This window comes from Choloepus didactylus, chromosome 4, assembly GCF_015220235.1.
Source record: "Choloepus didactylus isolate mChoDid1 chromosome 4, mChoDid1.pri, whole genome shotgun sequence".
Taxonomy (NCBI): domain Eukaryota; kingdom Metazoa; phylum Chordata; class Mammalia; order Pilosa; family Megalonychidae; genus Choloepus; species Choloepus didactylus.
This window is the reverse complement of record NC_051310.1, coordinates 74,553,759-74,579,061: the sequence shown is the minus strand read 5'-3', so window position 1 is coordinate 74,579,061 and position 25,303 is coordinate 74,553,759. Positions and strand designations below refer to the sequence as shown.

General features: G+C 37.3%; 1 protein-coding gene and 1 pseudogene across 1 annotated transcript; one reads left to right on the top strand and one right to left on the bottom strand.

Moving 5' to 3' along the window:
* The first annotated feature begins 222 nt into the window (after window positions 1–222).
* MPHOSPH10 (M-phase phosphoprotein 10) lies at window positions 223–23,426 on the top strand. Its single transcript, XM_037832864.1, has 11 exons — window positions 223–428; window positions 2,300–2,975; window positions 3,527–3,678; window positions 10,845–11,025; window positions 11,671–11,812; window positions 12,618–12,685; window positions 13,527–13,664; window positions 15,499–15,609; window positions 18,379–18,486; window positions 22,241–22,471; window positions 23,197–23,426. Exons 1-11 carry the CDS (start codon window positions 340–342, stop codon window positions 23,344–23,346), a joined length of 2,046 nt encoding a protein of 681 aa, XP_037688792.1. The 5' UTR covers window positions 223–339; the 3' UTR covers window positions 23,347–23,426.
* Window positions 10,375–10,744, bottom strand: LOC119530882 (annotated as a pseudogene).
* Window positions 23,427–25,303: the final 1,877 nt, after the last annotated feature.

Genomic DNA, 25,303 nt, shown 5'->3' with positions numbered 1-25,303 from the left:
CCATCGGTTACGTCTAAATTGGAAACTCAGAGCGAGAACGCGTCACCCCTGGCAGGCTCCTCGGGAATACCAAACAGGAAGTTTGGAGAAAGACGCTTGGGCCCACAAGTGGTTATTTTTAGTTTTCCCGTGCCCCCTCTTCCCGGCCCCACCCCCCTGCGCCAGCCAATGAAAATTCCGGCCCTGCGATTGGCTCTGGCTAGGGGTGGATCCGGAACCTGCGCGCCGCGGAACCTTTGTCTCCTGGCGCCGGATTCCGCAAGGCGCGTCTTAGCGTCGTGGTTTCCGGGCAGCTCTTTTCCGTTGCATGCAGCGCTCTGTTGGCAATTGTGGGCAGCGATGGCCTCGCGGGTTTGGCGTCGACGGATCCTGGACCGGTGTGTGAAGGAGGTCGGCAAAGCCACGGGGCAGCCCGAGTGTTTCCTCACGTAAGTGCGCAGAGCAGGGGCCCTGGGTGTGGCCCTGCTCGCGTGTGGGCACTGGCCTCAGGCACCTCGGCAAATTTTGTAGTGACGGAGAAAGTCAAGGGGCAACTGTAAATCACTTTTCCTCAAATTTCAGATAAAAGTTACCCTCCCCTGAACTATTAAATTTTAAGAAATCATTAAAACCTGTGAAGTGCAATTGCAGTTGTGTTATTGAAATCAAAGCTGGCAGAAGACAAATCGGAGCGGACTTGCAATTTACAGCATTTTATTCAGGAAATTGCTGCAGCAGCCAGGAAAGTTTAGTTTGCTTGCAAAAGCGAAAGCAACTTCGAGGTCGAAGAGTTTGTGAGTAGTTTTAATAAACAGAAAGAAAGAAGTTGGCTAGGTTTTGTTGCATGGAGCAAGGATCTGTTAGTCTTCTAGGGGTGGATTAAGTGTAAGCGGCCCTTTATTTTTAATTGGGCTAGGTGTGTTTAACTAGGGGCTTAATTGGCTTTTCGGGGTCGAGCGTCCTGATGAGGACTTTACGAAGAGGATGTCTTCATATGCTAATAAAGGAAAATTAGCTTTTGTATGCTGAGAAAACCCAGGAGCTATCTCCTAATTGTATTTATTAAAAGGAAGGTCCCTTCAGACCTACTAACCCAGCTCCCAACACGCATGCTAAGTTGGTTGCTTTTTCTTCCCACGTGCTCCCAAAGCACCCAGGGCTTGTCAAATTGTATTGAAAGTGTTAGCTTGTCGGTTATTTGTCCACCTCCACGACTCAGGTCCTTGAGATTTAGGATTGTGTTTTCCATCTCCCTGGCACAAGCTCTCTGTGTTTTGTTGAAGGATTTCAAATAGGATCTATGCAATAAGGATGCTCAGGCTTATATTTCAAATCTGGACCTCTTCCTTGAGTTCCAGTTTCACAGCAACTACAGTAGCATGCTCTGAACATCTCAAGTTCACTATACCCTTCCTCCTTTCAATTCCCTTCCCAGACTTCTTTTCTATCTCTGTAAATGATGCTTCTGTCTTTACAGATGTTCTAGCAGGCTTATTCCTTGATGTCTTTTTTTCAATTCTACATCAAACTCTTTAGCAAACCCTGTCAGTTCTATCTCCAGGCTATATTTTGAATCCACCTACTTCTCACAATCTCCACTGCTCTAAGGGCAGCAGTCCTTCTAATCTCCCTACCTTCATTCTTTCTCCTGGATAGGCACCTTTCTAAAACCAAATCACATCATTTTACTGCTGCTTAAAACCTTCTAGTGGCTTCTCATTGTACATAAAATGGCAAACTCTTGCCTCTGAGTCCTTCATCATTTGGCTTCCACCTCCTTCTCCTTTGCCCTCCTGCCTCCTTTACTACTATCCAGCATGCTTGCCTGTCTGAACTCACAAGCCATTCTCTTCTCAGGAACTTTGTTTTTGTTGTTTCTTCTGTCTGGAAATGTCCAGATCTTTGCGAGCCTTTCTCCTTTTATATATAGGTTTTTTCTCAGATGTTACATCCTCAGATAGGTCTTTCCTGACCACTCTAGCCAAAGCAAGTCTTGACCATTGACTGACAGAATGAAAAAGTAGCATGTAGTATAGCAGAGTTGAGAATTTCAGGTTAAGATTTGCTGTATGTCTCTGCTAAAGTAGATCTGTGATGGTGTTCCTGTCCAAAATGTGTACAGCAGATTCATAGATACTTAGTAGGTAATTTTTGTATCACTGTGGCTCTTCAGCAAGAGAATACAGTTAAAATTGACACTTCGTTCATATTTTATTTTTCACAAGAGTCAGGCTTTAACCTTTTTTTTTTTTACTTCAGAGTGTGTGAAATTATTATCTATAATTCTGAAGCTCATTCAACTTTTCCTCTCTCGTAATAGGATTCAAGATGGATTGGCATCAAATTTCACTTCTTTAACAAAAGTACTTTATGACTTTCATAAAATACTAGCGAATAATAGTAGGATCCAAGGGAGCCCTTTAAAAAAACTGATAATAGAGAATTTTGATGATGAACAGATTTGGCAACAACTAGAATTGCAAAATGAACCAGTTTTGCAGTACTTTCAGGATACAGTTAGGGAAACTACTAAAGATGAAAACATCAGTCTCCTCCCAGAGAACGAAGAGGAATGTGAAGAGGATGGCTCAGAGATGGACGTTGATGGTCAAGAGGACCCAGAACAAGACTTGGAAGAGGAGGAAGTGTCAGACCTCGGTGGGGATGATCTTAAAGGGGTTGAGAGAGCCAAAAACTCAGGCAAATTTGATCTGAGGACAAGCCCGGCTTTCAGTGATGAGGATTCTGACCGTGACTTTGATATCAGCAGACTGGAACAGCAGAGCAAGGTGCAAAACAAAGTGCCTGGGAAACCAAGAGAAAAGTCCATAGTAGATGATAAGTTCTTCAAACTATCTGAAATGGAGACCTTTTTAGAAAAAATAGAAAAAGAAGAGGAACAAAAAGGTGATGATGAGGAGGAAGAAGTTGATCTTTTTGAAGATGTTGATTCAGATGAAGATGAGGGAGAACTATTTGGAAATCAAAAACTTAAGGTAAAGTTTTGGGAGGGCAGATGGGGGGAGAGAGAGTACTTTTTTTCTCCTCAAATTAAATATTGTTGAATTTCTCTAGGAGAGGATCAATTGAAAGAAAAACTGACAAATAATTAAAGTGAAGTCATCATTTCTTTACCACAAAACACTCCTCTGGTAATGTAGCTTAAGAATCATAATTACACATCTTAGCAATAACCAAAACTTTGCTCAAACACATGTTTTCACAAAACAAAGGAAGGCGATTGCATGCCTTAATTTTGCTGGAGCTACTTTGGAAATATTTGTAGTTGGAAGATTCAGAAATAGAGAATATGATGCTCTATTTTATCAATTGTAAATGATGCTGTACTTCCATTCAGTTTGTTATGCACCAAATGTTTTTAGGGTTTTATAGAAGTATTGTTAGTTGCCAGTTTTCCCTAATAACTGTTTTTGGCTTGATGTGTTAAAGTTAGAAAACACTGTATATTTACTACACAGATGCACATACCTGTTTTATTGTATTTTTCTATCCTTAATTAAAAGTTTTAAAAAATTTTTTATTCCAGTTAGGTAAAAGTTCCAGAAACTTGAAATACAAAGATTTCTTTGATCCAGTTGAAAGTGATGAAGATGTAGCAAGTGATCATGATGAGCTGGATTCAGATGAAGAAGAGGAAGAAATTAATGAAAAAGATGAAGAAGAAGGCATCTCTGAATCGTGAGTATTTTGAATCATCCTTTTCATTGAAAGCTGGAGCAACCTAGCCTTGTTTGTGTACTCATAGTTGTCAACTGTTTGTCTTCAGAAGTTAGATTCCTTAAGATCAATAGTCTTAAGATGGCACAAAGAAAGATCCCTTGAAGTCGCAATTAAGCTTTACTACAAGGAGCTTTGATTTGGTTTCTGTGCTAATAAAATTCCCTAATGTTATTTTTATGAGATATGTTTGTATAATAAATAGATTGAGGAACAATTTATTATCTACATATAGGACACTTTTTGTTCTATTTCTTACATAGTAGTTCATTTAAATGGTTCCTTCTGTTGTTCCATAGTCACTAAGTGATTTTGGAAGTTCTGAAATTTGTGTTTGGTTGCGCATACAAGAGAAGAACTCTCATTAGTGGAAAACTGGAGATTTTTCATTTGCTTGTTTTCTTGATGAAAGGTAGCTTATTTCCAGTTGTTTTTTTTTGTTTTGTTTGTTTGTTTTCCACACTTCTTACTTGTATTTTAACATTTCAGATATTCATAGTTGGGAGTATAATATTCTTTGATATCTCTGTGTAAGATGTACCAAACAAAGCATATAGGCATTCCACAATTACAGAATTACATTTTATGACTATGTAAATGTTTATCTCTAGAATTTATCTGGAAAAACACCACTTAAAAAAAACAAAACTTTTGACCTTTTCACTACATTAACTTCCATAGAAAGTGAGCTGCAAAGAACTTCAGAGGAACACCTAAATTAATTCAGCACTTTTTAAAAATTTCGATCTTTTATAGTAATCTTCTAACACCATACCTCTGTGAGAAACACTTAATACTCAGTTCTTTCTCTTTTTTCCCCAGTAACCAAGCCAGGATGTACTTTCTTTCGGTTTTTTCCTGGTTCTTTTTCTAAACATAGTATGTAGAATAGGTTTATCATCACAGCATCTTGCCTAGCTAATGATGTAAGAGGTATTCTTCAAAAGAAGTTCATAGTCATTTATGAAGTAGACCAAAAGACAATGATCAGATTTTTTTTTTTAGCATTTTATTTCGGAATAAATTCAAAGTTATAGAAACAGTTGTAGAAACCATACAAACCCCATAAACAGAACACCAGCATTCCCTGACCCCCCCCGATACCCCCTGATCCACAAACTTTAACATGTTGTCCCACTGCTATTTCTTTCCCTCCCTCCCTTTCTCCCTATCTATCATCCATCATCTATTGCTCTGTCTTCTGAACATATGAGAGCTAGCTGCACACCTCCTTGAACAAACACTATAATTCTCATATACACTTCCCATGAACAAGAACATTCTTTTATGCAATCCCATTAAGCGCAGCTAAGAAGTACAAGAGATTAAACAATGTTACAAAGCTTACATTCTATATTTCCTTTTCCTTATGTCTCAACTATGTCCCTTTGAGCCTCCTGTCCTCCATCATCCAATCCTATCCAGGGTCATCCTTGACATTCAATTGTTGTCTATTTAGACTGTTTTTTTTTTTTTTTTTCCTCAACTGTGGAAACATATATACAGCCTTAATCTTCCTATTCCACCCCCTCCCTAGCATTCCATTAGTGGGATTAATCACATTTAGAATGTTGTAATGCTATCACCTTCCCACCGTCCATTGCTAGAAATTTCCCTTCACCTCAAACAGCAACCTTACACTCATTTCTTAACTCCCCATTGCCCCTTCCCCCATTTCTCTTTGATACCAGCTTAACTTCTATAGGACACATAGACTGTGTTCCTATACTTCTCCATTCCCCCACCTTTATATAGTTCTTGTCAAAAATTACATATTTTACGTTGAGTTCAATACCACTGATTTGTCCTTAGAGTTTATGTATTTTATATCATGAAGGAAGTAAATAGTGGAGTTACAATTCAAAAAATTATTGACTTCTATTTGTATTCCATTGTGGTTGGAGTATGTGCTTTGAATATATTCAGTTTTCTTTTTTTCTTCTTAAATTTATTGAGACTTGTTTTATGTCCCAGCCTATGGTCCCTTCTGGAGAAAGATCCATGATCCCTAGAGAAAAATGAGTGTCCTGGTGATTTGGGATGTAAGGTTCTATATATGTCTGTTAAAATTCTCTATATCTCTTTCTACTTTTTTTGTTTCTCTGTCAGTAGGGCTCTCTTTAGTATCTGGAGTAGGGCAGGTCTTTTATTGGCAAACTCTCTCAGCATTTGTTTGTCTGTAAAAAATTTAAGCCCTCCCTCAAATTTGAAGGAGAGTTTTGCTGGATAAAGTATTCTTGGTTGGAAATTTTTCTCTCTCAGGATTTTAAATATGTCATGCCACTGCCTTCTCGCCTCCATGGTGGCTGCTGAGTAGTCACAACTTAGTCTTATGTTGTTTCCTTTGTATGTGGTGAATTGCTTTTCTCTTGCTGCTTTCAGAACTTGCTCCTTCTCTTCAGTATTTGAGAATCCGATCAGAATATTTGGAGTTCACTGGGCATTTCTGCTTTGTGTATTTATATTGTGTATAAGGTTGGGGATGTTTTCGCCAACAATTTCTTTGAATACTCTTTCTAGACCTTTACCCTTCTCTTCCCCTTCTGAGACACCAATGAGTCTTAAGTTTGGACGTTTTATTTTATCTGTCTTATCCCTGAGATCCATTTCGATTTTTTCGATTTTTTTCTCCATTCTTTCTTTTGTTTTTTCATTTTCTGTTCTGTGGACTTCTAGGACTTTGAGTCTTTGTTCAACTTCCTCAAATCTTGTATTGTGAATATCCAGAATCTTTTTAATTTGGCCAACAGTTTCTTTTATTTCCATAAGATCTTCTATTTTTTTATTTACTCTTGCAATGTCTTCTTTATGCTCTTCTAGGGTCTTCTTTATGTTGCTTATATCCTGGGCCATGGTCTTCTTGATGTCTAAATCCTTTGCCACGTTTTCATTCCTCGATTGTAGTTCTTTGATTAATTGAGCCAAGTACTGGGTGTCTTCTGATATTTTGATATGGGTGTTCGGACTTGGGTTCTCTGTATCGTCTGGTTGTATCATATGCATTGAGATTTTCTGTTGTTTTTGGCCTCTTGGCATTTGCTTTGCTTGATAGGGTTCTTTCGAGTTGTTAAAAAAAAAAAAAAATGCCAATCTAATTTTTCAGAAACACAGGTTGGTGGCGTACACTTTCTCTAGCTAACCAGTAGGTAGCGTCTGTGAGTCACCTATACCCCTCAAGTCAGTTCTCCCCAACCTTGTCCCCGCGGTGTGTGGGGAATTGATTCTTGTGGAGGCTCAGTTGGTGAACTCAGTTTGGGTGTGTTGCTAGAGCCGTCCACCCTGATCATGGGGCGTGTGTCTGGGTGGCCAGGGAGGCAGGGCAGTTTTAATATTTAGCCCCCCAGGTGTTCCTGGAGATTCAAGGCCATCACGAGTCTAAGCCTTCATTTCGGATCTGTCCCAGACCCTCTCTCTCCGCTGACCCACAAACCACCGGACTTGGCGCAGCGTCCCTGGGTTTTCCGAGCGGGCCCTCTTTCTCAGCTGTGATCTTCCCAGGACCTCTGCTGAGGGAGGGCTGTGCTACGTCACAATTGTGTGCCGTCCCTCAAGGGAAGCCCTGGGCCGCCCTGCCATGCTGGGGCGCTCTCAGCCCGACGCAAAAATGGTTGAACGGGGGTCTCCACAACCCCCTCTCTTCACACAGTTCCTCCTTCCCAGCTCTGGGACAACTGGCGGGGCTCTGGGCTGTGGGCATGTCTCCGGGCAGGAGTTTATCCAGCCCTCCGGGGATCCAGCTACAAGCCGCGGGGCTTCTCCCTCCCTCCCTGCACTCCCTTGATCCCGAGGGTATCTGCCGCGAGCTATCCTCCACGGCCAACACCGAGAGGCTGGCTCAGCTCGCTCCTGTAGTGTTTCGCTGCGCAGTTTCCACCATCGGCAACTGCGGCCGCTCCTGGGTTTTTCCCTTTTTTTTTCTTTTAAAGAACCAGTCTGTCTCCAGCCACCAACTCCCGGCTTCCCCACACCGCAGCACGGCTGCGGGTCTTCCAGCCGGCTTACTCACTCGTTTTGGAACGCAGACTCCTGGTTGCACCAAGTATACGGCCCCTGTGGTGCTAGGAGGCCTCATCCAACTGGCGCATCACTGAAACTGGTACTGTGGGTCACCTTTTGGTTTTTTCCTAGTATTTTGCACGGAGATGTTTTTTTTGTCCTGTCTCACCTGGCCGCCATCTTAGGTTCTCCAATAATCAGATTTTAAAGAGCTTTTCTATTTTAGTGGTTGTTCCTTAAGTAAAATGCAAAAGAAGTGGAAATTGGTGAAATGTTGCTGATACTTTAAAGGACAAAGAAGGGAAACCCATTAGAAATCCCTGCTACTGAGTATATATATTTAAGGACAAAATCTGAGTAGTGGCATTTGGGCATTACAAGGTTAGTATGATACCAATTTCAAAATGCCGAGCTTTCCTTCTGGGAGAAATCTTACGAAGAAGATAAAGTTTAAACAGAAAACAAAAGTGCCTCATCCTTTCTTTTCAGTACAAGTTCATTTGTTTCTTCTTTAAACCCAGTTCTCGTATTTCCTACAAACACAAAAAAGATTAGCGATTCATATATATTGTATAACCAGTAATGTACTTACAGAATTTAGCAGTCAACTTTCCAAATCTACCAGAGAAACACTCCATATATGAAGGTGTCACTGATACAGTGCTAAACAGAAAATGCCTAAGTAATAAACTCCAGCATCATCTCTGCATACACCCCTGAATTCATAAAAACCTAGGAAATTTACTCATTATTTCCTTTTCTTCGACTCCAAATTCAAATTTCTATATTCCAAAAATAGGGAATGCTTTACAGATCTACCCAGTTAAGTCAGCAGGACACACATATGTTTGCGAATAAGAGAAAGAAGGTAATCGAGCTGGAGTTGTCTAAAATATTTTCAACACTCTGGTACCTATTATTTGAAGAAGGCTAAAATACCAGAAAAGGAGGTTTCTTTATTTCCCTAATCAGGCACCTCTTAAGGGGACTGCTAAGAAACTAAACAGGTCATCTAAAAAATACAAAACATTATATTTAAACAGAATAGCTGCCAGAAAAATTAGTAACTACATGTGGTCTGGCAGATGGTTTTGAAATCAAGTCCTGACAATCCTACTACAAAATATTTTAGACATAGGAATCAAATTTGGTATCAGAATAGTGCAACTCTCTCATATGGCAGCCTTTAACAGCAGTAACCTTTTGAGACTTGCTACCAAAACTACTTTATCAACAAGAATTTTTTACGTCTTTAAAATTTTCTTTCTACTATCCTGTCTAAAATTGTGTCCTGTTGATATAAAAATTTCAAAATATTTATAAATATCAGTTTGTATATATCATGTAATTTGAAGGGAATTCTTTCTTCACTGCCACCTTCTGTAATTAAAATTATAGTTCCCTTTACAAACATTCTTTTCCCAATGCAAGCCACATCCTATTTATTGGGCAAAGACCCTGAAATCTGTGCGTCACTCTGTGTGTGCTTCATCACTATGAAAAATCATCCAAGAATATATGCTGAAACTTAGTAACATCAAGTCTAGAATGCCATTGTCCAGTGGATTAACTGCAAAATAACCAAGTCTTCTGAAGAAAAGGCAAAAACAACACAAGTTTGTGCTCTTTCCCTTAAAAAATCCCTACTATGACAGTAAGTAAAGCTCATTGATATCTTTGGCATATCTAATCCATACTCAATGTTATAAAATGTTAGGCCAAGTAAGCTTTCACAATTTTTATTAAATCCTAGTCTAATTTAACAATATCTGATTTTATAGACATCATCCCATGGTAAACATATTTAATAAATGAAAGCAAATCAGACATCCAGGCCATTATTTTCTGCAGACTAAACAATAAGGTAACAACTATACAGAACATTATACATTTGCTCAGTTTTCATACAAGCCATATTGTTTACCAAACTGTATTTCCTAATACTTAATACAGTAAAATTAGTGAATGTAGTTCCCATGTAATATTTTAATTACAAGTGCTTTACGAAGATGACTAACATTCTGACAGTTTACTGATGTTTCTAAATTAGCATAATATGTTCAAGGAAAAGAGTGAAAACTGAACATGAAAAGATAAATTATTAAAGGAAACTGAAGTAAGAAAAAAAGGGAATATGAAATATCATTGGGGTAGAAAAGTCAAACAAGTCTAGACATTTAGTTGGAAGACAACAGCTCAATTATGGATTTCACAAATCACGAGTTTATAAATTCAGTGCTATGCAAATCCTTAATGTAAAAGCTAAGTTGAAACTGAAAGATCTATAAACTTATTTTAGGCCTCGAACAGTATCAGCTCTTCTGATCAAAAAACGATTAAGATCGTTTTATTTTATTTTATTATTTTATTTTATTTTTTATATTTTATTTTTTATTTTATTTTATTTTATTATTTTATTTTATTATTTTATTTTATTTTATTTTATTGGTGGTGGGTGTGAAGCAATCCTTAATAAAACTGATTATTATCTTCACTCAGAACATTTTTAATGCACATTTTAAAAAAAAAAGCATTCACCTCACAAATTGTTCTGAAATCCAAATATACAGTAGCTTGGAAAAGAATGTTTAGAAAACAAAAGCTGATACAAAAAGACAGATTAAAACAACCAGAACAGTACAGGTTTTATATGGCTCTGATTTTACAGTTTTCTTATTGCATCATCCATGTCAGAAATCTTTTCCTTCAGCTGGCACCATTGCTCGGGATTTAAAGAAATAACCTTTTCTTCTGGTTTCATTTCACCTTCTGGATCCATGCAGTATTCTCTAATGTCAATTAGAACTTTCCCTTTAAGTCCTGAACTCTGATGTACCTCATTTTTCTAATCTGAGACATGTTATCATCTCTGCTGCTGCTGCTGTGCTTAGAAGATAATAGGGCTCTTAAGGTTTCACCAGTCTTTTGCTTCTTTACAGGTTATTCTGGAATAACTTGCTTTTTCCTCTAACTTTTTGTCAACTTCACTGTCAGAATCTCTGCCAGATGAGCTTGAAGAAACATGTTCCTTTGATTAGGCATTGCTCTGCTCCTGCAGCCAAACAGCTTCCCACCAGCTCGCTCTCTCGAGACTCAATTTATTTCCTTTTATAAATTTATTTTTGTTATAGGGATGAAGATAATGACCTTGAAGAAAGTGAAGACAGGAAAAAACATAAAGAAGGTTTGAAAAGAGTGACCTTTGCTTTGCCAGATGATGAAGATGAGGAAGATACTAAAGATAGAAATATCTTAAATGTAAAGAGAGGTTCTGATGAAGTTAAATCATCTTTTGAACAAAGACAAGAAAAGGTGATTATTTGGCATTTAAGGAATTTTTATATATGCTTAGCATGGCTGTGGGTAAAGACAGATTAATCTACCCTATTTTTTTTCTCAATTCAATTTTATTGAGATATATTCATATACCCTACAGTCATCTACAGTGTACAATCAGTTATTCACAGTACCATCATACAGTTGTGCATTCATCACCAAAACGTATCTTTGAACATTTTCATTTAAAAAAAAAGTCCTCTCTAAAGCACACTGTATCAAGGTGCCCATGTGAAAACTATCTAACTTGCAAAAATCAGTGCCTGCATTTCCCTGCCTATGGCTTTCAGTTTGGGGCCCATGTTATAAAGCTTTCTTTTCTCTGTTCCTGGTATCTCACTAACTAATGCGTGTCTCTCCTGATTAGCCATCCAGTAAGGCCCTCAGGTGCCTGTCCAGGTGCTCTGGAGGATACTGTCTGTCTCTTTAAGGTGCTCCACAAATGATTTTTGTATGTGCCACATAGCCTGAATTTTAATTTGTGCCATTTCAGACATGTCTTCCAAAGTTGATAAACATTCTTGCTTTCCCACTTCTTAAAATACTAGCTTCTGTTACACAAGTTCGGGTGTAATTCCGGTTCCTCAATATGCAATAACTCCTTTTGTCTCTTTCTTAAAGATGAATGAAAAAATTGCATCTTTAGAAAAAGAATTGTTGGAAAAAAAACCTTGGCAACTTCAAGGGGAAGTGACAGCACAGAAGAGACCAGAAAACAGCCTCCTAGAAGAGACCCTGCACTTTGACCATGCAGTCCGGATGGGTACGTGTGTGCCCTCAACCTGCAAGTGTTCATTTCTGTGCTTTTTCTGTGGTTCTGTTTTGTAGAAAGATTTGAAATGTTATTTCTTTGTCCCCTACTTTTTAATTTAAACAGTTAAAAAATATACAGAAGGTTCAAAAAAAATAGTTCAGTGAACATCCGTATGCCATTCAACTGGATTCACTAATTAACATTTTGCCATATTTGCTTTCTCTCCCATATGTATGCCTGTGTATATGTGATTGCACAACTTTTTTCTCTAAATCATCTGGATACTTTGAAATATATCTTCTAGGAACCAGGATATTGTATATAACCACAAAATTGTTAATACATCCAAGTCATTTAATATCACTATACTAATTCATAGTATATAGTCTATAATCAGATTTCTGTCAGTGTCTACTGGTTAAATTGTGAACTCCAGCTAGAAACCCTGGTCTTCAGCTAATCAAAGGCTTTCTTTTATCTAAGTCAAAATGAGTGTCCATTTTATTTCAGTGGAAGAGAGAATGAAAAAGAGGCAGAGAGTCCCCAGGTTCATAGGTTAAAAGTGTTAGCACTTAAAACATATATGCTCTGGTTTTGTGGTTCTCAAACTTAACCATGCAGCAGAAGGATTTAGTAAACCCAGATTGCTGCCCTTCTCCTTCCCACTTTCTGATTCAGTTGGTCTGGGGTGGGGCCCAACAATGTGCATTTCTAACATTCCCAGGTGTTTCTGAGGCTGCTGGTCCAAGGATCACTCTTTGAGAACTGTTCTAGTTCTTATCTTCCTAAGTATTGCATGTTTTATTTCCTTTAGCACCTGTGATCACAGAGGAAACTACCCTTCAACTAGAAGATATCATTAAGCAGAGGATAAGAGATCAGGTCAGTAAGAATTAAATTTAACTTAGCTTAAAATGCACTGAAATTTTTAGAAATGATGTTAAGAGTATATTGGGAATAGAAAACTTCATTTTCATAGTTTTGTTTGTGTTCTTATTTAAAAGCCTTAAGTCTGAACTAAGGGTATCCTCAACTCCTTGTGAGGCACTGCTCGTCTCTACCAGTGCCACAGGAAAGACAGGGCTTATGCTTGAAGAGAAAGCTGTAGCCAGAAGCCATTGCAAGTCTCTTCCCTCATCTCACTGACCTTTCAACATCTAGAGGTTCAAGAGCTGGAGGATGGAGTGACTGATGTTTGACTTGGTATCGTTCTGCCCAGGACCTTAGCCTAGACGCAATTTTTGGTCTGACAGACGAAGTGTGCATTTTTTCAAATGTTAAAAACCTCTGATGAGCTTTAAGTATTAATCTTATTTTGTAAACTTAGAATAAAATGTAAGTATGTGACGTGTACAGTAAGATGGCTTTGTAAGGTGTATTATGTTTGATAGAAAGTGTTTGAAGAGTGGGTACTATATATAATGTTGTTGAAATTTGAAGTGAAACAAGACAGTAAAGTCTCAATTTTTAAACAAACCATGATGGGGAAATGTGGAATTAAAGTTGATAACCAGGCAGAAGGAACAACAAAAAAGTATATTTTAGTAATACCTTCTTTGCATTTCATAATGCTTCAGTTGTCATTTCAGAGGTTGAAAATTGCCGCCTTTTTGCTATAATTTGCTTCCTCTGGAATGAAAATATTCCAAAGGAAGATTCTTAGGTCGGTCTAGAAATAAATAGATGTTGTCAGTTTATGTTCTGCCCATCCTTTACTTTTCAGGCTTGGGATGATGTTGTCCGTAAAGAAAAACCTAAGGAGGATGCATATGAATATAAAAAGCGTTTAACATTAGACCATGAGAAGAGTAAATTGAGCCTTGCTGAAATTTATGAACAAGAATATGTCAAACTCAGCCAGGTAAGGAAGCCTCCAAGGCAAAGCATTATTAAAGGAAGAGACATAGAGAATAAGCCTTTAGACTTGAAATTCGTGACATGTAGAAATCTTGAGGCCTACACCTCATTTTTATGTGAGACACAGCCTGCTAGAAATAGGAGGTTGTAATATTCCCACTGAATCTGGGGTGTGGGAGTGTTGAGGGTGGTTTTGCAGTTAGACATTAGTCACTTCATATTTTTACAGCTAATTATTAACTTTAAAGTGCTTATTTTATTAATGCTATGGTTTTAAAGGCAGTTCTCACTGATACTTTTGATATATTTTATAAAATTGAATTCATTCTGAATTTTAAGTCTGTGGGTTTGTTTTTTGTTTTTTGTTCGTTTTTGGTGGGTTTTTTTTTCCTTAATTCTAAAACTCTCCTGATATATTTTAGCAGGTTATTCTATTTACAGGATAAGGTCATATTCTCTGTAGGTGGCCAAGAAGTAATAATTGAATTTCTTTACATGTGATTTATTGGGAATATGATCAGTACGTGCTTGAGGATGAGATGGCATTTTTATTCTTCAAAAGCCATTTAAGATTTCTGTCAGATTTTGTGTTTTGTTAATTAATGCCACTCAGGCAGCAGCAGCACACAGTGCTTTTGTGCCATTATGAAATTGAAGAACTGGACAGACGTGAATTAAAATCCATCCTTGCCTGCCTTGTAACCCAAGGTGATAGTTAAAGGAAATGTGTGCAGTGTCCATGCTTATTAAACATCTCCTGACTACTCTGAGAAGATTCAGTAACTGCAGAAGTATTTGGTAGCCACAAGACTTAAAAATTAAATAGGTAATGTGGCAGCTTGTACCAGCTAGGTGAACATTACTTTTATTTCTGTCTTAGAAGTCAACAGCCAGCTCAGAAGTTTTTGAGTTTAGGCCTAGGCTTCTAATTATTAGAAAACCTCTGAGCTATTGGGAGCCTATCATAGATTTAATCAATTCCCTTGACTAATTCTAGGTCTATCCCACTGTCCCTACGAGTTATAGTCTGGGGAAGAATGACCAGTATTTCCCAAAGTTTCATTCTGTACTAACACTAAACGGCAAGATGATTATAGGCCACACATTAATAAACTTAGAGTTGTATATTTACTGTGTATTAAGAAAATACTACATATGAAGTGTATGATTTCACAAGTACTATTACCTAGTGATAGGGTAAAAAATGTAAGTTAAGTTAGTTAAGCAGTTGCAAAAGTGGTGTTCCTGGTTAGATGGCAGGACAGTGGTGTTAGATGGTAGAGGCTGGAAAACAGACCTGGAGGCAGAGAACCAGTCACTTTCTATTTCCACCATTTTCATATCTCAGTTTTTTTTTTTATAGTCTTAGCCTTTTAGAGAAAGCAATTTGGGGAGTGGTGAAAAACAAGTATGAAATTCATGTTTTCTCTTCTTAATGTAATGAAGATTGCTATCAGAGTTTACATTGTGATTTAATCAGAATGGACCTTAAATGAATTTCTTATTAAAAAAAGAAAGGAATCCTCACTATCCAAATGGATACTGGGATAATTTTACAAAGTCTGAATTAATACCTGAATTAATATTTTTCTTGACAGAAACAAATGCCGTAAAATAAAATGTAAGTGCTAAATGTCAGCGGTAATAGTTACTGCACCCCCTAAAGTGCACATTTCTCTTTCACAGGTACTGGCACCATTGTGGTTTTGATAACTTTAATTTTGCTTTTGGAATGGTTCTTTTTAGCTGAGAAATTGGAATGCTGTTAGCAGCATTTAGTGTTTTGTCCCATGATATGTATTAAGCTGCTTAGCCTGACATTGAACTTTCTTCCTAAGCAAAAAACAGCAGAAAAAGAAAATCCAGAACATGTAGAAATACAGAAGATGATGGATTCTCTCTTCTTAAAGTTGGATGCCCTCTCAAACTTCCACTTCATACCTAAACCTGTAAGTGTGTTAACATTTCAAATGTGACATTAATTTCTCTTTGAGCTTTTGTGAAACAAGCTCTTTATTTGCTTCAGGATACAAACCTGTTGTAATTCCCTATAAAGAACAAGCAGGGCCTCCTATGAAGAAGGGCTCATGTCTGGACCCATGATAATTCTGGCTCCTACCTACTGACCCAACTTCATTTCCAGTGAAGCCTTCAAGACCCTAATGTCAGCCAGCAGGTCTCCTTACTTTCCCTACTTCTGTGCTTGCTCAGTTTACTATTGTGTTTTCTTAGTGTGATGGGTTTGAAAATACATGTAAGTGCCTTTACCTGCCATTGAGTACCTACCTGCTCTGTGCCAGCAATGTACATTGGGTCCTTTAAGTACATTAACTCTTAATTCACCGAACAGTGAGGCAGATACTATTATTTCCATTTCACAGATGAAGAAACCAAGTCATAGGAGGTGAGAGGGTCAGAATAGACTCTGGGCTCATACTCTTTCCACTACATGATGCTCCCCTGGCCAGGCCCACACCTCTCAAATGCTCTCCCTCCTGGCTTTTTTAACTCCCACCCAGAATTGGCTCAGTTCCTGCCTACCCTTTGGAGCGTCCTCCTGCTCACCATCTCCTGTAAACACATAAACATGGCTTGTACCATTCTTTTGGAACTTGCTTCCCCACTTCCTCTTGGTATTTCCTCTTGTATAGTTGTCTGGAAATGAGCTGTCATGAAATGAGGGTTGACAATCTAGAAGTCAGAAAACCTGAGTCTAATTCTGCCACTATCTAGCTTTGTGAATTAGGCAAATCACTTCACATTTCATCTCTACACTAGAGTGAATGGGCAGAAAATGTCGTCTCCAATGTCCTTTCTGACTTTTTGGTTAGGTGATTTTTCTTATGGAAGTAATTTGTCTTCTCAGACCAGTACAGTTTTTTTTTTTCTTTCTTTCTTTCTTTTGGCTTGTTTTCTTTCTTCTTAAAATTTTATTTTAGTGAGGTGTAATTACATTGCAATAAGCTTTTGATGACAGGACCCATCTTTAGAGTCTCGAAGTGCTTAGTGTGAGGCTGTGTAAAACAAGCAGATCAAGAGAAGATCTCACTCAACCCCTTTTGGTCAGCAGCTCTCATTGTGAAACTGTCCTGCTGATGGGAAGGACATGAACCCTTCAGTGGTGTCTCAGCATACTCAGAATAAAATCCAGCCCTCTTCCTGTGGTATACAAGGCCCTGCATGATCTGGCTTTTTACCTCCCCTCCAGTCTCATTGTGTATTGGCTCCTGGTTCTTTGACACATGCTAAGTTTCTCCCTTCCCCACAGCCTTCCTCCTGTGCTCTTCCCCTGCTTTATTAGGCAGGTCTTACTTCTAAGGTACCCTACATAGCTGGTTCCTTCTAATCTCTCGGGTCATAGGCTAAATTCCTCTCCTCTTCAGACTTTCCCTGGCACTTTATCTAAAGCAGTTTCCCCACCTCACCCCACCTCCTGCATTTCTGTCACTACTCTGCTCTTTTCTTTCATAGCACCATAGTACATTTGCAGTCATTGGTTGATTGTGATTGTTCTGCTCTACTCACCTCTTTCAGCCAGCACGAAAACATTTGTTTTGTTCACTACTGTTTCACTACCTTGCTCCTAACACAAGCATAGAGCCCGACATGGGAGGCTCCCTCAAACATGCCTCCGAATCTTGGAATTGAATGAGGAGTGAATATAATTGTGTCCACATGCTCCAATGTGAAAGCATTTCTTAATTTTTCATCTTCAAAAATGCAGGATGGCTAGTATAGCTTCCCCTTAGTGTTACTTCAGAGATATTCACATTGGTGTTTCACAAGCTGTCTCTGCAGAAGCCATTGACCAGTCCTTCGGACATTGTTTTTTGTTATTGTTTTTTGTGTGTCTCCATTTTCTCCATATTTCTCTTTAAATTGTAGAATGGATCACAGCGTTCCTAATGCATAATTGAACGGTGGTCCATCAGAAGAAATGATTTCTTTCAAACTCTGACCTTTTACTCTTGTTTCTATATCCACGATGCTGTCAGGTATTTGTGTTTTGATGTTTTTCTCCATGAAGTTCCCTGGGGGGAATACATACCAGGTTAACTGAAGTATGGACAGGACTACAGTGAGGAAGATGAGTGTGTGAGGGAGTCAGGGGCTGCCCCACTGTCCTGAGCCTCTCGCCACGCTGCTGCCCATGCTTCATCCTTTATTCCGCACTGGCTGATGGAGCACTCAGAAGTCCTTCTCCTCTGTCATACTTTTCCCTTGGTGCGGCTCATAGAGAGGTGCCAGAATTAAACATAAAGGACTTTGAATAGTATAGGTGTTCAATAAGTAATAGCCATTGTCCTTTTAGTGCCATGATCAGGATCTCACTCTATTTCAAAGAAAAGAAATCTTTTTTAATTTCTTGGGCAGATCTTTCAAAAAGAGAAAAAGATAGAAAACAAACAAACAAAAAATGACCAGTTAGTGTTGAATTCTTTTCTCCTTTTTTAATTGACAGGTTTGATTTAGTTTGATTCTGTTTTAATCTCTTAGGTTTACTTCTGCCTCATTTCATATTTATGTTCATAAAGATATGTTTTCAATAGCTGGGAAATGAGAGAATTTGTTCATCAAGAAGTGTATATTTCATCTCTTGTTCCCATAATCATTTTTCTTTGCATCTTCTTTGTCCATAAATTTCTCTTATAGGTTAAAAGTTCAGATGTTTTAAGGCTACTTCTGACTTTCGGTTAAATGTACTGTCTCCTTTCTAGCCTGTACCAGAGATTAAAGTTGTGTCGAATCTGCCGGCCATAACCATGGAGGAAGTGGCCCCAGTGAGTGTTAGTGACGCAGCTCTCCTGGCCCCTGAGGAAATCAAGGTAAGAAGCCAACGTTAAAACCAAGTATCTGTTTATAAATTACTTGTTTATAGCCAGATCTCTTTTAATGCCATTTTCCTTGAGTTTGTAGTTTTTATTATAGTGTATCTCAGCAGTTTTCTTCCTAAGTATAATCAAACTAATAATAATATATTCAACACCAGCTTCCTATTTCCGTTTGTTATGATATGCAGATACAAGAATTATTGTAAAGGTGGTTTAGATTAGTGTTTTCCACTTATTTTATCCATTTAATGCTTAAAAGGAATGGAATCGGAATACATTTGGATATTGAGAAAAGTTGGAGATACCTAATTTGGGAAGTCCCTGACCAAGGAACCTCAAGATCATGCCTATCATAGTAAAGATGGTTTCTGCCAGGTCCCCCTTTTTTTCTCCTCCTCCCTTGGTTTGCTATCCCAGCTGACTCCATCTATTAGAGCTTTGCCACCCCAGTGGAGGTATCTGCCCTGGCAGTATAGGCTAACAGCCAAGAGAAGAAAAGAGAAAAATCAGTCCTCATGCTGGATAGATGTTTCCTTTTTCCCTTCTATTCTTTTGTCTCTTGGGCCCTGCATAGCCCACAGACTGCCATTAGCAGCTTGGAGCAGGAATATTAGAGTTTAGAGCCCGTGCTGGAGTCCTGATGCTCTAAAGGCTACTTCTCTGGTACTGCTACCCCAATAACCCAGCCGTGTGGCCTTTTGGAGATTAGTTTGGGTGGGAAAGGACCCATAGAACAGTCTGTTCTGTCAAAGAAAGCATTCCAGGTTGTGAAGAGTTGATTTTCCACAGTTCTTTGCAACAGAGTGGGGATTGAGCTACACACTTCCATACCCACTCATAGACACTGAGGTCACTGATTGCATGCTGTGGGATTATATTTTGGGTTTTCCTTCTATTCCAAAGTCCTGAGTTGATATTATAGTACGTTACAGTATGTTATTGGGTGGCTTTTTTATTTATTGTTTTATTTTTAGTTTTATTTTTAACTTTTAATTTGAAATTGTTTCAAACTTACAGAACAGTTGCAAAAATAATACAAAACCAATAAAGAGAACTACAATATCACCCTACCCAGATTTACCAGCATTTAACTTTTTGCCACATTTATTATGTTATTCTTTTTCCTTTTAGAAACATTTGAGAGTAGGTTCCATCCATAATAACTTTTTGAACACTTAATACTTCCACGTATATTTCCTAAGAACAATGATAATCACTTACATAACTTCATTAAGTACAGTTGTCAAGTTCAAAAAATTTAACATTGACATAAAGCAATGTTATGTATATATAACATTTTTATATATATGTTGTTTATATATAACAAAGTATATATAACAATGTATGTAACAATGTTATATATGTAACATTGTTATATATAACATAATATATATACTGTTATATATAACAATGTTATATATATGTTGTTATTTTACATAACAATACTATTATAATTATACTATTAATTGTGGTCCAAAGTTTATATTAGGATTCAGTGTTTTGTACAGTCCCTATGGTTTTTGGTTAAAAATTTTTATTCTGATAAGATATATACCACCTAAAGTTTCCCTTTTTAACCACATTCAAGTATATAGTTCAATGGTATAAATTTATATTCACATTGTGCTACTATCATGAACCACCATCCACTGCCAAAGCTTTTCAACGTCACCTTAGACAAAAACCCTTGTATACCAAGTAAGCATTACCTCCCCTGTGAATGTAATTAACATCACTGAATTATATGGGTAAATGTGGTTAAAGGGGGAAACTTGAGGTCTTATATGTTACTAGAATAAGAATTAAATGTATAACGTAGGACTGTATAACACAGTGAACCTTATTGTAGATGATGAACTATTTTTAATAGTACAAGTCTAAGAATGTTCTTTCATGAATTATAACAAATTTATGACAGTAATATACAGTTTCAATAATGGGGTGGTATATGTGGAAAAATACAGCTAATGTAAACTATGGACAGTAGTTAATGTTACTATTTTAATAATCTTTTCATCAATTATAACAAAGGTAACTACTGTTAAAAATAATAGTACAATTACAAAATAGTGCTATCAATTGTAACAAATGTTTCACACCAATAGAAGGTGTTGGTGGAGTCATATATGGGAATTCTATATTTTATGATCTGTGAACCCACTTCTCTAATAAAAAATATTTTTAAAAATAAAAAAAAATCAATTGACCAATTGTAAAATATCAGTTGGTCATAGATGTGAGGGTTTATTTCTGAACTCTTAGTTTGATTCCATTTGTCTCTATGTCTATCCTTGTGACAATACCATGTTGTCTTGTTACTGTGGCTTTGTAATAGTTTTAAAATCAGGAAGCGAGTCCTCCAACTTCCTTCTTTTGCAAGATGGTTTTGGCTATTTGGTTCCCCTACCTTTCCATATAAATTTGATGGTTCCATATAAATTTTCCATTTGTCCAGAGAAGGTTGTTGGAATTTTGATTGGGATTGCATTGAATCTGTAGATCACTTTGAGTAGAATTGACATCTTAACAATATTTAGTCTTCCGATCCATGAACACAGAATGTCCTTCCATTTACTAGGACCTCCCTGATGATTTTTGGCAATATTTTTTAGTTTTCCATGTTCAAGTCCTTTACATCATGGTTAAATTTATTCCTAGATATATGATTCTCTTAGTTGCTACTGTAAACATAATTTTTTCCTTGATTTCCTTTCAGATTGTTCAATACCAATATATAGAAACACGTCTTATTTTTGCATACTGATTTTGTAAGTCCACCACTTTGCCGAATTTGTTTATTACCTCTAGTAACTTTGTTCTGGATTTTCCAGGATTTTCTATATAGATCATGTCATTTGCAAATAGGGAAAGTTTTACTCCTTCCTTTCCAAGTTGGATGCCTTTTATTTTTTATCTTGCCTAATTGTTTTGACTAGAACCTCCTTTACCAATGTTCAATAGCCATGGTGAAAGTGGGCGTCTGTGTCTTTCTCTTGATCTTTGAGGGAAAGTATTCATTCTTTCACCATTGAGTATGATGTTAGCTTGGGTTTTTTTATATATGCCTTGCAGCATGTTGCAAATCAAGAAGTATGCTGGGTTTTGTCAAATGCCTTTTCTGCATCAATGGAGATGATGAGGTGCTTTTTGTTTGTTTGTTTGTTTTCCCCTTCATTCTATTAAAGTGGTGTAATACATTGATTAATGTTCTTATGTTGAACCTGCTTTGCATTCCTGGGATAATTCCCACTAGATCATGGTGCAGAATCTCTTAAGGTGCTGTTGAGTTAAATTAGCTGATATTTTGTTGATGATTTTTGCATCTTTATTCATAAGATATTGGTCTGTAACTTTCTTTACTTGTGGTGTCTTTATCTGTCTCTGGTATTAGGGTGACGCTGTCTGTCAAATGAGTTTGGAAGTGTTCCCTCTTCTGTTTTTTGAAAGATTTTGAGAAGAATTGTTGTTAATTACTCTTTGAATGTTTGGTAGAGATTACTAGTAAAGCCATTTGGTCCTGGATTTTTCTTTGCTTGGAAATTTCTGTTTACTGATTCAATCTCTTTACTTCTTATTGGCCTGTTCTATTTCTTCTTCAGTTAGTTTAATTAATATGTGTATTTCTGGAAACTTGTTCATTTCTTCGAGGTTGTCTAATTTCTTGGCATATAATTGTTCATAATACCCTCTTATAATCCTTTTTATCCTGTAAGAGCAGTACTAATGTCTGGTGATTATTTTTTAATAGGAAAAAAATAAAGCTGGAGATATAAAAACAGATGCTGAGAAAACAACTACTGATAAGAAACGAGAACGACGGAAAAAGAAATATCAAAAGCATATGAAAATAAAGGAGAAGGAAAAGAGGAGGAAACTGCTGCAAAAGAGCAATCCAGATGAGGCAGGGAAATACAGCAAAGCAGTAGCATCAGAGAAATTAAAACAGCTGACCAAAGCAGGCAAAGCTTCCTTGTTAAAGGTAAGGAAAGAGGGAAAGAGAACTGGGGAAGGAGATTTTTGGTGGGGGATGAAGTCTGCCTGCCAGGAATGACTGACTCAGCTGCCATAGCACAGACTTGTGAGATTAAGAGGCCTTGGTGTCAAGCGTACTGTTTATAGGCTAGAATAGTTTATTCTGCCGTAAGTACCCGGAAACTTGCTCAGGTTTTCAATGTCGGCTCCTCACAATAACCTTGGTCCTGGCAGCACTCCTCCCACCCCTCTCTCCTCATCTCTTAAATTATAAGAACATTATAGTAGTTAACGAATATTTGGGAAGTGTTGGAGGGAAGAAGATACCTCTTATCCCTCAAGTAATACCAGTAACTGATTTGTTAGTAATTTCTTCTAGTTCTTATATTTCTGTTTTTATACATTGTTGTCATTGTAATTTACTATTATACTTTGGACTTTTTTTACTTAGAAGCACATTTGATAGCATGTGTATGTATCTTTTTTTCAATGCAATTTTATTGAGATATATGCACATACCATATAATCATCCAAAGTATACAGTTGTTCACAATATTATATAGTTGTGCGTTTATCACCACAATTTTTGAACATTTTCATTACTCCAAAAAAAAAAAGAATAAATATAAAAGTAAAAATGAATGCCCCAAATATCCCATACCCCCCATTATTCATTTACCTTTTGTCCCCATTTTTCTACTCACGTGTCCCATGTATTTCTTTTAATTGCAGGATGAAGGTAAAGACAAGGTCTTAAAGTCTTCTCAAGCATTCTTTTCTAAATTACAAGATCAAGTAAAAATGCAAATCAATGATGCAAAGAAAACAGAAAAGAAGAAGAAAAAAAGACAGGATATTTCTGTTCATAAATTAAAGTTGTAATATATTTTGTATATAATATAAATATTAACATGTAATGTTACATTCTTTGTTCTGTTTTGAAATAAAGTTTTTGACAACTTTCTTGTGCATCGGTGGCAAATAATTTGCGAATTCCAAGGCTTGAAAAGACAAGCTCTAAACTACCTTTCGGAAAGCCAGGCTTTGCTTTCTCTGGGTGGGAAGCAGAAGCTAGCTCCTGAGCCCTACTCAGCTCCAGAGCTGCCTGTGGTGAGCACCAGGACACCAGAGTCTGGCTTGTGCATGCTGGCCAGTGAGTGAGTGCTGCCCTGCAGCCTCAGGTCACCAGAATCAGCCACCCCAATCACAACCAGCTTTCTACACCAGAAGTCCTCACTCAGGGGTTTTTATTTTCTTCTTCTATTGCCCTGTCACCTTTCACAAAACTATTGCATGTGCTTTACGTCTTTTCCATTTAGGAAATGATCTTGTGTCTCCTGAGCAAAGGCTTAGTGTAGCCTATAGCGTATCATCCATAGTCAGGTGCACAGAGGACAGAGTATAATCTAAAAGGTATATAAGGTGACTACAGCTAGCCAGGTAGACTGGCAATTGTAGAATCTTGCTGACTAGGTGCTCATTGTGCAACCTCCCCATCCAGGGAAAATTGCCTCTTGTCTGGTAGGATCTCGATGTTTTGATGGAGATGCCTCAAGCCTTACTCCACATGAGCAAAGAATGAGAATTAATTGTATTATTAACATAATGCAGCTGAAGCAACAGGGAATGCCTTTCTAGTTTTTTATCTGCAAGGGACAATCATGGTGGTCAAGAGGACTGGAGGTTTGCAAGCTGCATTCCTGTTGATTAACACAGAAGCTGGCAGAGCTCAGAAGAACAGCCATGCAGCATGGGATAAAGCACCAATGGTACTGAATTGCAATTTGTCTCAAGTTTTATTTGAGATAAGAGTTCTCTTCACAAGTGCACCTTTATCTTCTAAACAAATACTGAGTAACTTGGTCTCACTCTAGCCTTAGTGCAAGTGTCTTGTTATAATGATTTGAGTAGCTTGTGGCCTTATGACTTGCTATTTTCTTTTCAAGTTCTGACAGTTTGCCAGTCCCCACTCACTGCTGGCTTAATTCTCTTCCCCTTGATAAATATCTTTTTCTTCATAATTTGTCAGGTTCAGAGAGTTTGATCTTGGAATGATGATTCATTTTATCTATGTCCCAAGCATTTTGATATTTACAGAATTAAAGCCATTTTACCTTCACTTTTTCCTTTATTATTATTATTTTTTTAATTTTCCATCTTGGTGAGATGTATCAATCCACTCACTTTTTAAATGTAATGTTTTAATATATTAAAGATTATATTTATTCCAAATAGTTGCTCTGTAACTGAACAAAACAGACAAGCATTTTTGCCCTTAAGAAGTGTTTACTCTAATGGAATACTTAGTTTTTAAATTAGAAGCATAATAAAACACCTGTGAAACCACGATTTACCTAAAACCAATTCTCTGCATATTGTCCCTGTCCCTTCAACCATCTCAAATAGGTAAAGAGGTGGCCATAATCCTGAATTGTGTTTATCATTCCTTTGCTTCTGTATTTTTACCACATATGCATATCCCAAGACAGTATATTGTTGAATTTTGCTAATACTTGAGCTTTATGAAAATAGAACACCATATGTATCCATCCATGATTTGCCTTTTTCACTTGACAATGATTTCCCTCAAATTCATCCATAATGCTATAGGAAGCTGAAGTTCATTTTTGCTATGATGTAATAGTATATGAATATACTACAATTTTATTTACCCATTGTCTTGATGACATTTGTTACCACTTCAATACTATTACGAATAACGTTTTTGAATGACCTGTTGCACAGTGCTAGCATGCAGTTAATAGACAAATGTGCCTCAGAGTAGAATTACTGGGTAAAAGGTAATGTCAAATTGTTTTTAAAGTATTGTATAAATTAG

Excerpts from the sequence above, each read along its gene's own strand:
- MPHOSPH10 (XM_037832864.1), top strand. The coding sequence starts at position 340 with ATGGCCTCGCGGGTTTGGCGTCGACGGATCCTGGACCGGTGTGTGAAG. Across the intron at positions 3,679-10,844 it reads GAAGAAGGCATCTCTGAATC|GGATGAAGATAATGACCTTG; the intron begins GTGAGTATTTTG and ends TTTTTGTTATAG. Across the intron at positions 12,686-13,526 it reads AGCAGAGGATAAGAGATCAG|GCTTGGGATGATGTTGTCCG; the intron begins GTCAGTAAGAAT and ends TTTACTTTTCAG.